Source organism: Filobasidium floriforme (genome assembly GCF_021052385.1).
Source record: "Filobasidium floriforme strain CBS 6241 chromosome Unknown HD553scaffold_22, whole genome shotgun sequence".
NCBI lineage: Eukaryota > Fungi > Basidiomycota > Tremellomycetes > Filobasidiales > Filobasidiaceae > Filobasidium > Filobasidium floriforme.
In genome coordinates, this window is record NW_025763643.1 from 36,421 (window position 1) to 49,323 (window position 12,903).

A 12,903-nucleotide genomic window follows, 5' to 3' on the forward strand; every position below is an offset into this window, starting at 1 on the left:
TATATAGCCTAGCCCTATGTTCTACATTGATCCTGGGATGTCCTCCAGGTATACATCGAGTCAGTCTTCCCTGGAGCCTTCTCAATGCCTAACATATGTTCTCAGAGATATACGTACAGCCGGTCTTCCTGTCGAGATCATCACGTGACGCATCGCAATAGACCCCATTGTAGGTCCCCTCAGAGACACACTCTGTTAGAGTATCCGCGGTATGCGTACCGAATGACCACGTCGAAGAGAACAGCAGCACAGATGAGATGATGATGATGAGGCTAGGTAGGAGGTACAAGTGTGGTGATGATGACTCTCAGTCATCTATCTAAGTCCCGCGCTGCGCGCGTACTCCCCTCCCCCTCTTGTCTGAAACACCCGCCTACCGACTGAAACCCCAACTCGACTCTCACCCGCTGTCCAACCCGAAACCCGATTCCATCTTTTTCGATCTTCGTATCCGCATTATGTGCTTTTTTATTTTTTCGATATGCCGATGCTTTATTGTTCTTCGTCTGTGTCGGAGTCGTCGTCCGTATCGATGCCGCTTGTGTCGTTCTGTTGATCCGTCTCTCCGTCGTCTCGTCCTTCTGCCGTCCTTCCGTCTCCTTGTGCCCCTTCGCCCTGCTCTACCGTCGTCCTTCCATCACTCCATCTCTTGACCATGTTCCATGGGACCTTCCCCCTCGGTCTCCCTTCCACCGACTCTAGCCAAACGCTTCGCCTCTCGACCGACGTCACCTTGAACGGGCCTGTCCAGCGCGTCTTGAGTTTGTATCTCGTGTCGAATGTGCGCAACGATGTCGCATCGTACGCGAGAACGAGGTCTCCCTTCTTCGGTGCGTAGCTGTTCCACGAGCCTATCCGCGCTCGCCTTTTCGCTTGTTCTCCCAGGAAGGCCGCTGTCGCCTCCGTACGCACGAGATCTAGGAATAAGATTCGCCTTTCTGCGTCGACCTCTGGGTACCTCTCCGCCGACGGAATCGCCCCGAATAGTAGTGTCTTCGGTGAGTGTCCCGCTAAGTACGTCAAGCACCTCTCGTTGCAGCGGGCTACTGCTTCTTGAAGTTGGCTCGGCCACCTCTTCGGATATTCGGGGTCGGTGAGTTGAGGTATGTGGCCGACGTCGAGGTTGGCTATGCGTCTCAGTCGTTCCAAGACCTGATGGTTCGCGTTCTCGACTACGCCTACGTGTGCGTAAGGGGTGCTCCATTCGATTGACGATCCTTTCTCTTCCACCCATCCCTCTACTTCTCGCGATTTGAACGCCGATGCATTATCCAAGTAGAACCGTTTCGGGGTGACGAACTTCTGCGACAGCTCTGCCATCCCTTTAAGCACCATCGACGATGAGGGCGCCCCTCGGAATGGCCAGGCTAGGATGTATCTGGAGAAGCAATCGATGGCTACTAGTACCAAGGTCATACCTCCCGTCCCCTTCGGCATATGCAGGAAGTCCATCGCTACTAGATCGAACGGGCTGTAGCGCAGCACTGGACGCCAAGGAGGCAGGCAGGCGGTCTGAGAGGGATGATGATATGCTGGCTGGACTACTCTGCATACAAGGTGCTAGTGGTGTGGTCCATCATCTATATCTCTCTCTCTAGGTCGCCGCCGAGGGCGCGCGCGCTCCCCCCTCCCCAAGCTGGCTGACTCTGCTCCGAAAAAAAAACTGATACGTGAATCGTGTCGTGTGTGAGCGGGGGGGTTCGTCGTCGGTCGTGGGTGTGAGTCGTGATTGTGAGGTACGATCGTGACGAATGGCGATCTATGTCGGTCGATGAGTGGTGGGGATCTGTCCGCGCGGCTGATGTGTTCGAGTGTCGGGTCTCCTTGGGCTTCCTGCCCTGTCGTCCATCGGCACCGCCGTCCTCGCCATCGGCACCGCCGTCCTCGCCCCCTTCTTCGTTTCTTTTCTTTCCCGCGATTGATACAGTGTGAAGTGATGATGCTTCCGAGTCGTGATGATGTGTGATGAGTGGTATGATGTTTGCGTGTCGTGATGATGTGTGATGAGTGGTATGATGTATCCGTGTGATGTCGATGTGTTGTGATGATGTGTCGTGATGTTTCCGTATGTTATAGAATTGTGATGTATGAGGTGTGATTGTTCGTCGTTTCCGTATGAATGATTTTTCTCGATGTTGTTTTTCTCGTGTTGTCGTATGTTCTTTTTATTTTTCGATTCTTTGTCTGTTTTTATCGTTCTTTCTTCTTTTTGATCCGTTGTTGTAGTCCGATTTCCTGTCCCTTCCATCTTCAATCTTCGCTCCTCTCCCCTGACCCTTCCTCGTCACCACTCCCTTCTGATCCCTCGCCCTCGTGCCCGTCCTCGTCCGTCATCTCGTCCTTCCTTCTGATCCATTTCTTGAGGCGCCGAAATCCTACGTGTCCCTTCCTTGGAATGCCTTCGATCGTCTCCAACGCTACCGATCTCCGCCCGACTACCGCTCTCACCCTCCAAGGCCCTTGCCACTTCGGTCGCAGCTTCGCTTGGGTTGAGTAAGTCCTGTCGTCGGAGGTGTCGAAGAGCAGTACCAAATCTCCCTCTTTCGGTATGTATTCGTTCCAGCTTTTGGAGCACTTTCGTCTCCTCTCTTGTTCTTCCTGAAACGCCGCTGTCGCGTCCAGCCTCGCAGCTGCGAGCAGCCCAAGTCTCTCACCCACGGTAGGGGCTTCTCCCGATTCGTCGGTCTCGTCTGCCTGGACTCCTAGCAGGACCTCTCTCGGTGACAGTCCCCCTAAGTATTTCAACTTTCGGTTGTTCAGCGCGTCTATCGATGTTTGTAACAAATCCGGCCAATTCTTGGGATACGGGGCCTTTGTCACTATCGGTACGTGGTCGATGTCGAGGTTTGCGATTCTCCGTAGTCGTTCTAGCACCAAGTGGTTCGAGTTCTCCGCTAGGCCTACGTGTTCGTACGGGGATGCGAACTCCATAGCTGTCCTCCCGCACAGGCTGGCGCTCCCTTCACACCACGCTCGTACAGCCTCGTTGTCGAAAGCCTTGTCATTGTCTAGTAGTAACGCCCGCGGTTTCAGGTATTTCTGAGACATCTCGGTCAGCGCTTTGATCGTTTTTTCGGCTGTACCGTTCCCTTTGAAGATCCATCCCATCATGAAACGGGAGAAGACGTCTATGGCGATGAGTATGTTGTCGTACCCGCCCCGGCCAACGGGCATGGCCAGGTAGTCCATAGCTACTCGGGCGAAAGGAGAGTACTCGAATACCGGCTTCAAGAGGAGTTTCTGCAGCGTAGAGCCGAATTGCACGCATCGCGCACAGTCGAAAATGCTCTGATCCGCGTCTTTTCTCGCCCCGGGCCAGATATGCGTCGAAAGTATCTTGTTGACCAGTAAATCTCGTCCTAGATGCCCGCATTCCTCATGCGTCCTCGCTGCGAACTCTGGGCCTTCTTTACGCGGGAGCACTGTCACCGCTCCTCTACCCGGAACTCTATACTTTACCTGGTTTCTCTCGTCAATCCAGTAGCGCATCGACCGTCTCCTCACATCCTCTCGCAATTCGTCTTCGATCATTTCTACGTCCCTCTGCAATATCCACCTCAGCACGTCTTCGATGTCGTCGTCCGCGAATCGATCGAGTATCGCGATTTCGTCGTCGACGCTGATCCTGTTCACGCCGATCGTTAGGGAGTTGTCGATGCCTTTGTCGGGATGCACGTCCGTCGTCGTGTCCTCGGGTGGCCCCGAGGGATTCCTCGAAAGTGCGTCGGCGACCTCGTTGTTGACGCCCGGCACGTGTTCGAATTCTACTATCCCTGCAGCACAAATCGCTTCTTTCCAAGCGGCTCTGGGTCCAGCTGCCGATTCGGACCTCAGTAAATCCCTTACCGCCTGGCAATCCGTCTGAACGACTAGGGGATAGCCGTACGTGAATTTGCTGCACTTGTCGATCCCGAACTTCACCGCTACCAGTTCCAAGGTCGACGAGTGGGCTCTGCTCTCTGTTTTCGTTGTTTGCCTTGACAAGTAAGCTATCGATCTCTTCTTACCCTCACTGTCCCGTTGATACAGGTGGCAGCCGATACCCGCGCTCGACGCATCTGTAGCCAGGTAAAAGGGAGAGCCGTCGTAATTCGGGCCGACGAGTACCGGCCAGCTCGTCAAAGCCTTCTTCAACAGTGCGACTGCCAGCGTATGCTTCTCGGTCCACCGGGAGGTTATGTTCTCGTTTTGGAGCGCCTTCTTGTAGGCTCCCTTCTTGTGTCCCTTCTCGATGGTCCCCTGTATTTGCATCAACTCGTAAAGCGGTTCCGCTATGTCCGCAAATCGTGGTATAAACGTCCGAAAAACAGCCGCGGTATTCACGAAGGACAGTACTTCGTGCGAGGTTGTGAGCTCTGGCCAATGGACTATCGCGGCTATCTTCTGAGGATCCGGGGACACGCCTTCGCGTGACAAAACGTGACCTCCGACGGTGGCTTCCGACACGAACAGGTACATCTTATCCGCCGACAACTTGTACCCATCTTTGCGGGCTGCGTCTAAGAACTGCACCAGGTCCTCGTATAGGGTGTCGAATTCGTCGTGGGCGGAAAAGAAGTCGTCCATCCATCGGTCCCAATTACCCGGATTGAGTAGATGTCCAAAAGTACGGGTGCCGGCTACGTAGTAAGTCCCTGGAGACCCGTTCAATCCCATCGGCGTCCGTTTGTACATCAAATATCCACGCGTGGGAACGAAAAAACAGAGGTAGGGTTGATCTTCCTTCCTCACGGGGATCCAAAAGAAGGCCCCCAACCCGTCCGCTTGGCAAATATACCTCTTTCCCGCATGCCTTTTGATCATGATCTCTAGGTCTCCGGGGGGAAAGCTCAAAACCGGAGTCGCTCTGTTGATCTGCCCGAAGTTGTGGCACATCCGAAATTCGACCGGTTTGCTTGCTGTTTCCGCTTTTTCCGGTTTTCGTGCTGAGGCATCGGTCGACTCAGCAGCATCCGTCCCATTCGTGCGATAAGGTCTCGGGGAACTTACCGCGGGACCCTGGGAGGCTTTCAGGCCTCCCTTCCTAGTACCGACTGAAACGGGGGGCTCAGTCGACGTGATCGGACACGATTTTCTCTCCCCTAACACCCTTCCCCATAACTCTCTACCTCCCGCTCGAACCAGAGCCTCGTCAGCCAGCCTCGCTAGCTCTGTTGCGTCTTCCTCCTCGATCTTTGCCTTCTTCACGACCATTACCGTTGGTGCGACACAGCGGGGAACTTCAGGTTCGACGGCTTCGATTATACCTGCGTCGATCATCTTGTCGACGAGTTTCACCGCAGCCTTCAGTTGTATGTCGCTCATGGGTTTCCCAAAGGCCGTCCTTGTTAATTTCGAACCCGGTGTAATGTCGAGGTGATGCTCCGTGTGTGTACATGCGTTCAGCTCGGACAGATCGATGGCGAAAGCTTCGTGATTCGCTCGGATAAGACTCTCCACCTTCAGCCGTTGGGCCACCGTCAAGTCGTTGCCTATCTTGACCCTTCGTAGCACCTCTTCCTCATGCTCCTTCGGTCCCATACTTCTCCCCAGCATTCCCACTCCGATATCCTGTTCGTTGTAGTCAGCGCTTTTGTCGATCTGGGCCTCGTTCGTCCAACACCTGGTCGTGTCGTCTGATAAGTTGATAACAACCAAGTCGTCCCGGTGGTCAATCCGCGCTCCCACAGCCTTTAGCCATGGTTTTCCGAGTAGCAGGTCCCAATCGTCCTCCGAGTCGATAATGAAGAACGTCGTTTCTGCGAACACATTCCCTTGATCATGGACCAATTCGTGTGCTATCTTGATCGTCCCTTCCGATGAGATTCTTTTCCCGGAGACCGACTTCAACCTCACCCCACTCGCTTCGCTCTCGCCCAGTAAGGTCCTTTGGCTATCGTAAAGCCTCTTGCTCACCGCGTTCACCATTGCTCCATTGTCCGCGGTTCCCATCAATACCAGCTTCCCGCCGATAGATATCGGTATCCTAATCGGCTTCTCTGTTATCGTCAAGTCCCTCAGCGGCATCTCCGCTGTCAACCCTTCCGCCAATCCTTCAGCTCGACTTTCCTCCATTTCGCTTTCCGTCCGTCCGTACTGTACGTCGTCGACTTCTCCTCTGATCATGTTCACCCCCAACTCCTCGCTCGATCCCCGACCGCTCGCCCCTTCCGGACCCCATCTCCTCCATCCGTCTCTCCCTCGCGGCTCTCTCGTCGGGGTTCGCTCGACCGCTACAGATCGAACCCCGGCTCGTTTCCCGCTTCTTCGCAGAACGGGGCGTCCCAGGCCGGTCCGTCCAACCCGCTCGGGTTCTGCGAGATCCTTTGTCCGTAATCACGTTCCATCATCAACCCCCTGATAGGGGCTACTGCGTTAGCCCCAGACCCATAGCTGGGCCTCGGTCCGCCGGCTCCGTTCCTCCTTCTCGCTTCGCTCATAACTTGACCCCGGTATCTCTGTTCGTTCTCGGGTAACTCCCTCGAGCTGCTGCATTGAGGCCTGACATGGCCTGTCATGCCACAACGGAAGCACTCACCCGAACCGGGCCGAACGGTTCCCGGCGAAAGGGGGAACGGGCGAGATAACGAAGCGGTAGCGTCCTGCCCATGTCGGTTGTACCACGCCCTGATAGCCTCTTGATAAGCTCGATTGCCGTCTTGCGTGGATGCGAAGGGTCCAATCGCGATCTGACTCCCTCCATCCTGCAACCTCTGATCTTGGACTTGTCCGAAGGTGGGCTGTCGGTTTTCCTGCCCCGGATTGATGTTCGTACCGAAGGCCCTGGCTCTCTGTTGGTCGGCTCTCCTCAGCTCGTCTAAAGCTTTCCTCCATCGGTAAGGTTCCTTAATCAACTCGATGTCTGTGTCTCCTAAGTTCCTCACGCACTCCACCACCTCCCTCACGCTACCGGCTTTACCGACTGTCATCCTGATGAACTTCTTCAACTCCGGCCCGACCCCGTCTAGAATGGTACTCGCTTTCAACGCATCGGACATCGCTGCCGTTGGGATCCTTGACGCTAAGGTCACGACTTCCCTCGCAAAGACCTCGTGCTTGTACGCTCCCGACGAGTCTTTGCCCCCAAGGTCCTCATCCTCCAGCCGCAATCTCCTCAACTCCTGCAAATATTCAGAATCGGACTTCGCCCTCACGACCTCGAAGATACCCCTATAAGACGCTTCCATCTGCTCGAAACTTCCCTTCTGCCCCGGTGTCAACGTATCGTACCACGCAGCCGCCGCGCTGTCCGCCACGATACACGTCTTCCAGTATTTGGCCATCTTCGTATCGTCATTCTCGACATTGCGGTCGAGCATGCCAGCCTCGAAAGCGTTCAGCCAATCCGCCGCTGGCTCCGTCCCCGTGCATTTCGGTAAGGGGGAGATCATTGTAAGAGAAGAGTTTGATGCGTTCGCCACCACTTGGAGCCTTCTGATGAGCTCGTCTGTATCGATCGAACTTTCGGCGTCTGTTTGGTAGGACGGGGGATATACTGGGGATTGTTGCGAAGCTCGATAGGGTGGTGAATCTGGGTTCGGTGTCGATTCGTCGTAACCGATGGGTTTGTAAAGATCGCTGAGAACCGTCAATCCCCAACCAGGGAGTCTGTAGAGGAGGATCTGTCGGATCCTCTCTTCTCCGCCCGATCGTGTGTGTGTAATCTTTTCGATTTCGTCTGTGCTTGTCCTCGCTCTAGACTCGATCTGGTCCATTCGCTATATGTCGGAGTGAAAGCTACGTATGTCGTACGAAAAAGGAAGGGAAGACGTGGACGTGGATGAAGTCGATGCGTTGGCTGACGTGGACGTGGAAAATTTTTTCGTGGAAGCCGAGCCTCTCTTCTCACCGGTCTAGATCCTGCAGCGTCGCCACAAGGAGGCAGGCAGGCGGTCTGAGAGGGATGATGATATGCTGGCTGGACTACTCTGCATACAAGGTGCTAGTGGTGTGGTCCATCATCTATATCTCTCTCTCTAGGTCGCCGCCGAGGGCGCGCGCGACGCATCAAGAGTTTCGCCAAGCGGTTACCGAATTGACTGCACCTTTGGCACGAGGATAGGCTGACGTCCACATCCTTCCTCATTGTTTTCCATGAGAACGATTTGACCAGGGATGAGATCATGAGGTCGCGGCCCAGATGCCCGTTACTCTCGTGTGTGTTTTTCGCTTGCTTCGGACCCTCCTTGCATGGTATGACCGTGACCCGACCATAGCCTTCCACTCTTTTCCTGAGTTCGCCATCCTCTATCCAGTAATTCACTGCGCGTTGTTTGACGTCTTCGATGTCGTCCTCCTCGATGAGGTCGTGGTCAGTCTGTGTAATCCACCTCACGACGTCTTCGAGATCATCGTCCGCGAAGCGATCTACGAGCGCGATGTCCTCGTCGATTGCTACCCTGCATATGCCCATGTAGCTGTTCGTGAGGCCTTTTGCTGCCTCCCATCCCATCTCGGTCGCGTCCCCTTCGGCCGTTCTCGCCTCCAACCCGGGGTTTCGTGATAAGCCGTCTGCGACGTGGTTGTCTTTCCCTGGGCGATGGACGAATTCTATCACCCTGCCGCTGATGATGGACTCTTTCCAGCCCGCTCGTCTTCCAGTACCGTTTTCTCCTCTCAAGAGGTCTCTTACCGACTGGCAATCCGTGTGGAGAACTATTTTCTGGCCGTAAGTGAACTTGTGGAAATATTCGAGGGCCCACTTGACCGCGATGAGTTCCTGCTCTGACGAATGCATCTTTGACTCGCTGATTGAGGTCGCTCTCGACGCATACGCTATCGTCCTGATCCTTTGCTCGTCGTCCATTTGGTAGAGGTGCCCCGAGAAGCCTATGTCGCATGCGTCTGTCGCTATGTGGAACGCCCTCCCATCGTACGTGGGAAAGACCGCTACTGGATCCGTGGTCATGAGCGTTTTCAGTAAGTAGAACGCCTTCTCGTGACGTTCCGACCAAATCTCCCTGACGTCGCTCGAACTCAACGCATCTTTGAAAGATCCGCGCTTCTTTGACGCGGGCCTGATGTCCCTCGTCAACTCGTACAACGGGCTGGCTAGCACCGCAAATTTCGGGATGTGCATCTCGAATACCCTCGCTGTGTTGACGAACGACAGTACTTCTCGGGCGTTTTGCGGCCGTGGCCACCTCAAAAGCGCGGCGACCTTCTCCGGATCTGGGGAGACCCCTGCTTTCCCGACCTTTCTGCCTCCGATGATGCACTCGTCCATGAACAGGTATGTCTTGCTCGGCGAGAACATAAGGTTCGCTTCGATTGCGCGCCTGAAGCAAACCGTCAATACCGTATGCATCTCCTCGAATTCGTCGGCACTTGTAAAGATGTCGTCCATCCACGCGGAAACGGGACCAGGCTCTAGCAAATCGCCCAGCGTTCTCTCCATCGCTACCTGGTAAGTGCCGGGAGACCCGACTGGACCCATGGGCAACCTGTTATATCTCAGGTATCCGTATCCCTGCAGGTAAAAACACAGGAATCCCTTCGACTCTTCGGATAGCTCGATCCAGTAAAACGCGCCTAAGGCGTCGACTTTCGAGACGAAGCGTTTACCGGAGTGATTCAGTATCTTCGAGGCCAAATCGCCTGGTGGAAACGCGATGACGTCGGTGGCGCGGTTTATTTGTTGGAAGTTGTGGCACATCCTGTAATCTGCCGTATCTCCCTTCCCCGCACTAGGATTAGCAGTGTCTAGCTCTCGGTGGGTATTCTCGGGGTGTTCGTGAGGACGTACGTTCGAGCGGGAGGGGGCGTCACCCCCCATCCCTAGCGACCCCTGGGAAGATGGCCCAGAGCACCTATCGGCGCTACTCCCTTTCTGAGTGCCCTGCAAGGATTTCGCTGTCTCCATCGTCTCCTCTCCTCGACTCTCCCTCCATTTCTCCCACTCTCTCACCGCTTCCTCCGCCATCTCCGCCAGGTCATCCATCGAGGCTACTGAGTCTTTCCGCTTCGCCGCCATCACTATCGGGGCTACGCACTTGACCTCCTCCGGACGGCACCTTTCGATCACTCCAGCCGCCAGCAACTTTTCGACCTGTTTCTTCGCCGCTACCAGTTCGGGCATTGAGAGGGGCCGACCAAACGGTTTCTTCGTCAAGGGCATATCCGGCAGGACCTTCAGCGTATGTACGGTGTGCGGGCAGGCCTTCACCTCGGCGAGATCTAGTGCAAAGGCCCTGTGGTGGTCTCTGACGAGTTGTTCCGCTCTTGCTGCCTGCTCCGGCGTGAGGTTCTTACCGAATTTTACCTTCGCTAAGATCGCTGCGGCTCTCGCATGGGTGTCCTCGACTTCGTTCCCTTCCAGTGCGCTCGGTTGGGGCGACAGTGGTGAAGGCGCCCAACTGTTTTCTCCTAGTCGTCTGACCGCCCTGGCGTCCATGCCGTCTCCAACTACTCGTGTTACATTTTCTGCAACGTTTGGCCATGTTCTGTTTTCGTCCCCGACCTTGATTTGCAACGTGTCCTCCCAAAAGTCCATCGTGACTCGCATGTCTCTCAGCCACGGCTTCCCTACCAGGATCGTCCAGTCGTCGCTGGTGTCCATGATCTGAAACCTTGTCGTCAATTCGACCGGACCGTTGTCGTGTAGGAGGTTTATCGTCGCATTGATCGAGCCGATATTCCTGGAGAGAGCGCCGTTCGCCATCCTGAAGTGGAAATCTGGCTCTTCTAACGGTCCCAACGTTGCTTCATGCATCCTGTACCAGGCGTGGTTCATGGCGTTCATAAAGGCGCCACAGTCCACGGTGGCTGTCGCGATTGGACCAACGTCGTTGAACTTCACCTCTATGCCAAACGCCCTCTCCGGCTCGTCTCCTCGCACCTGGTAGCACGGCTTTCCGTCCAAGTACTCGGGGATGGCTGCCATCGTTCCCCCGCTCTTGTTCCCGCCGCTTTCGATGATTTTCCTCCGGTCGGGGTGGATGTATGCCCCTTCAAAGGACCGCTTACCCTTCTCTTGCGTACTTGCCTCTGTGGTTTTTGTATATGCTTCTTTCTTCGGCGGCTCCTCTTCCTTTCCTAACGTTAACCCCAATCCGCCCTGACACTCGCCTCTCACCCCTATCCCTTCTTTTCGCCTTGGTTGACTACGGCTCCCAACTACCGGCTTCAGTAGTTGGGGCCTTCGCCATTTTCCGGGAGATCGGCGTAGTCGGACATGGGTGGGGAGATAGGGAAGTGGTTGAGTCTAGCGAGGTGGGCAAACCTAGGATCGTCCTCCGTTCCTAGCCAGCGAATCGGTTTGGCCATCGGAGTCGTGTTCGAGTTCCTTTGGTCCGGTCTTTGTTGGATCGATCTCTTGGCCTTGTTGACGCTGCCTCGGTATCGCTGCTCGTTCTCGGGAATCGTGTAAGGGGCTTGGCACTGCGAGCGGAGGTGGTCTGCTTTTCCGCACTTGTAGCATTCGTTGGTTCCAGCTGGGTCGGAACCTGGGGTAAGGGGGTACGGCCTCGAAGGGTTGGGGTAGGTCGAATCCCCGTACCTTTCGTGGTACGCCCTCACGGCTCGCTTGTATGCCTCGACTCCTTCGGTGTTGTTTTGGAAGATCACGTCCTCCGTTGGCGCGACGTTCTGGTTGTTGATCCACGACGAGCTGTAAGAGTCCGAAGTCTCCCTCTGCGTCGGTTGAGGAGCGGGCCTACCAGGCTGCATGGACCTCTCCAGCAAGGCCAGCTTGGATCGCATGTCCCTGTTGTCTTGTTCAGCTTTCACTGCGGCCTTGACGGTCTCGATGTCGGTAGGGGTAAGGGTTTCGACGGCGTTACAGATCCTTCCGACCGAGTTGGTCGCCGCTCTCGCTGTAAGGAGGCTCCTGACGTTCGGTCCGATGTTGTTCATGACGAGGAAAGCGTAGTTACCGTCCCTGTCTTCTCCGGCCCTTTGGCTGGCGACGGAGAGAGACCTCGCCCAATCGACATGTCGCATCCCTCCCTTTCCATTCGGCGCCCCGATATCGTCATCCCTCAAGGACGTAGTCGACATCACTTGGAAGGCTGATCGTCTGTCCTCTACCGCATTATCGAACTTGGTTTTCAAGAGAGGAAGGAGTAGGGACCAACTGGCTCTCGAGGGCTCATCGACTTCCTGCTCGTACCATTGCTGTGCCATCGATCCTTCGACTAGGTTGAGGCGAAAAGCCTTTGCTTGCTTCTTGTCGTTCTCGTCCCAATCGTAGACGAGCATAGCGTTCTGGAAGTCCTTGAGCCATGTACGGAAGTGTTCTCCCCCAAAGGTCGGGATGTCCTTCATGATCGATGACGTCGCTCGTGAAAATTTTTGGTGGCGAGGTTCGATCTCGTGTCCGATTCGTCGGAAGAACTCGTCGAGCGGTGTGGGTCTCGACAAAGGGAGAACGGAGAAGTGGTGTCTATTCTCTGCAGCTACTCTGGCTTGTTCCCTCGTCTCAGTTGGCATTCACGATGTCGATGGTGTATAGTATTGGTATCGGTTGACTGCGATCGACGTTGACGTGGGTGAGACTTGACGTGACTTGGGCGAAACTTGACTTAAACGACTCGGGGTTTCGTACGTACACCAAAAGGGGTATGTTCGAGTGATCCAGATCCAGCTTGCGTCGCCACGAAGAGAACAGCAGCACAGATGAGATGATGATGATGAGGCTAGGTAGGAGGTACAAGTGTGGTGATGATGACTCTCAGTCATCTATCTAAGTCCCGCGCTGCGCGCGTAACGTCGGGTAGTTTTACAGGGACCTCCGATGGGAGTTCCGTACGGAGTATATCTAGAACGACCCCTAAGTGTTTGCTGTAATGTAGTACCAGTTGTACTACATCCGTTATTACATTCATTACCTTGCCCTACCTTCTAGTCCCGTGTGATACTATTCCAGGCTTGCAGACAAGCCTAATAATGTTCTTCCAGGCCTTCATCAGGCCAATCTTGCCTTGA

General features: G+C 55.0%; 5 protein-coding genes across 5 annotated transcripts; all 5 read right to left on the reverse strand.

The window, feature by feature from the left end:
• Positions 1-5,229: 5,229 nt before the first annotated feature.
• On the reverse strand, positions 5,230-5,520 carry HD553DRAFT_276567 (uncharacterized protein; the record flags this gene model as incomplete). Its single annotated transcript, XM_046177965.1, has 1 exon — positions 5,230-5,520. A coding segment is annotated over one exon (291 nt), but the record flags the coding sequence as incomplete, so codon positions are not given.
• Positions 5,521-6,485: 965 nt separating this feature from the next.
• HD553DRAFT_257743 (uncharacterized protein) lies at positions 6,486-6,647 on the reverse strand (the record flags this gene model as incomplete). Its single annotated transcript, XM_046177371.1, has 1 exon — positions 6,486-6,647. A coding segment is annotated over one exon (162 nt), but the record flags the coding sequence as incomplete, so codon positions are not given.
• Positions 6,648-8,050: 1,403 nt separating this feature from the next.
• HD553DRAFT_261727 (uncharacterized protein) lies at positions 8,051-8,557 on the reverse strand (the record flags this gene model as incomplete). The annotated part of the gene is made up of 1 exon (XM_046177420.1): positions 8,051-8,557. A coding segment is annotated over one exon (507 nt), but the record flags the coding sequence as incomplete, so codon positions are not given.
• Positions 8,558-9,940: 1,383 nt separating this feature from the next.
• HD553DRAFT_276491 (uncharacterized protein) lies at positions 9,941-10,372 on the reverse strand (the record flags this gene model as incomplete). Its single annotated transcript, XM_046177962.1, has 1 exon — positions 9,941-10,372. A coding segment is annotated over one exon (432 nt), but the record flags the coding sequence as incomplete, so codon positions are not given.
• Positions 10,373-11,103: 731 nt separating this feature from the next.
• Positions 11,104-12,243, reverse strand: HD553DRAFT_344976 (uncharacterized protein; the record flags this gene model as incomplete). The annotated part of the gene is made up of 1 exon (XM_046183051.1): positions 11,104-12,243. The coding sequence occupies one exon, from the start codon at positions 12,241-12,243 to the stop codon at positions 11,104-11,106; it is 1,140 nt and encodes a 379-aa protein (XP_046033812.1).
• Positions 12,244-12,903: the final 660 nt, after the last annotated feature.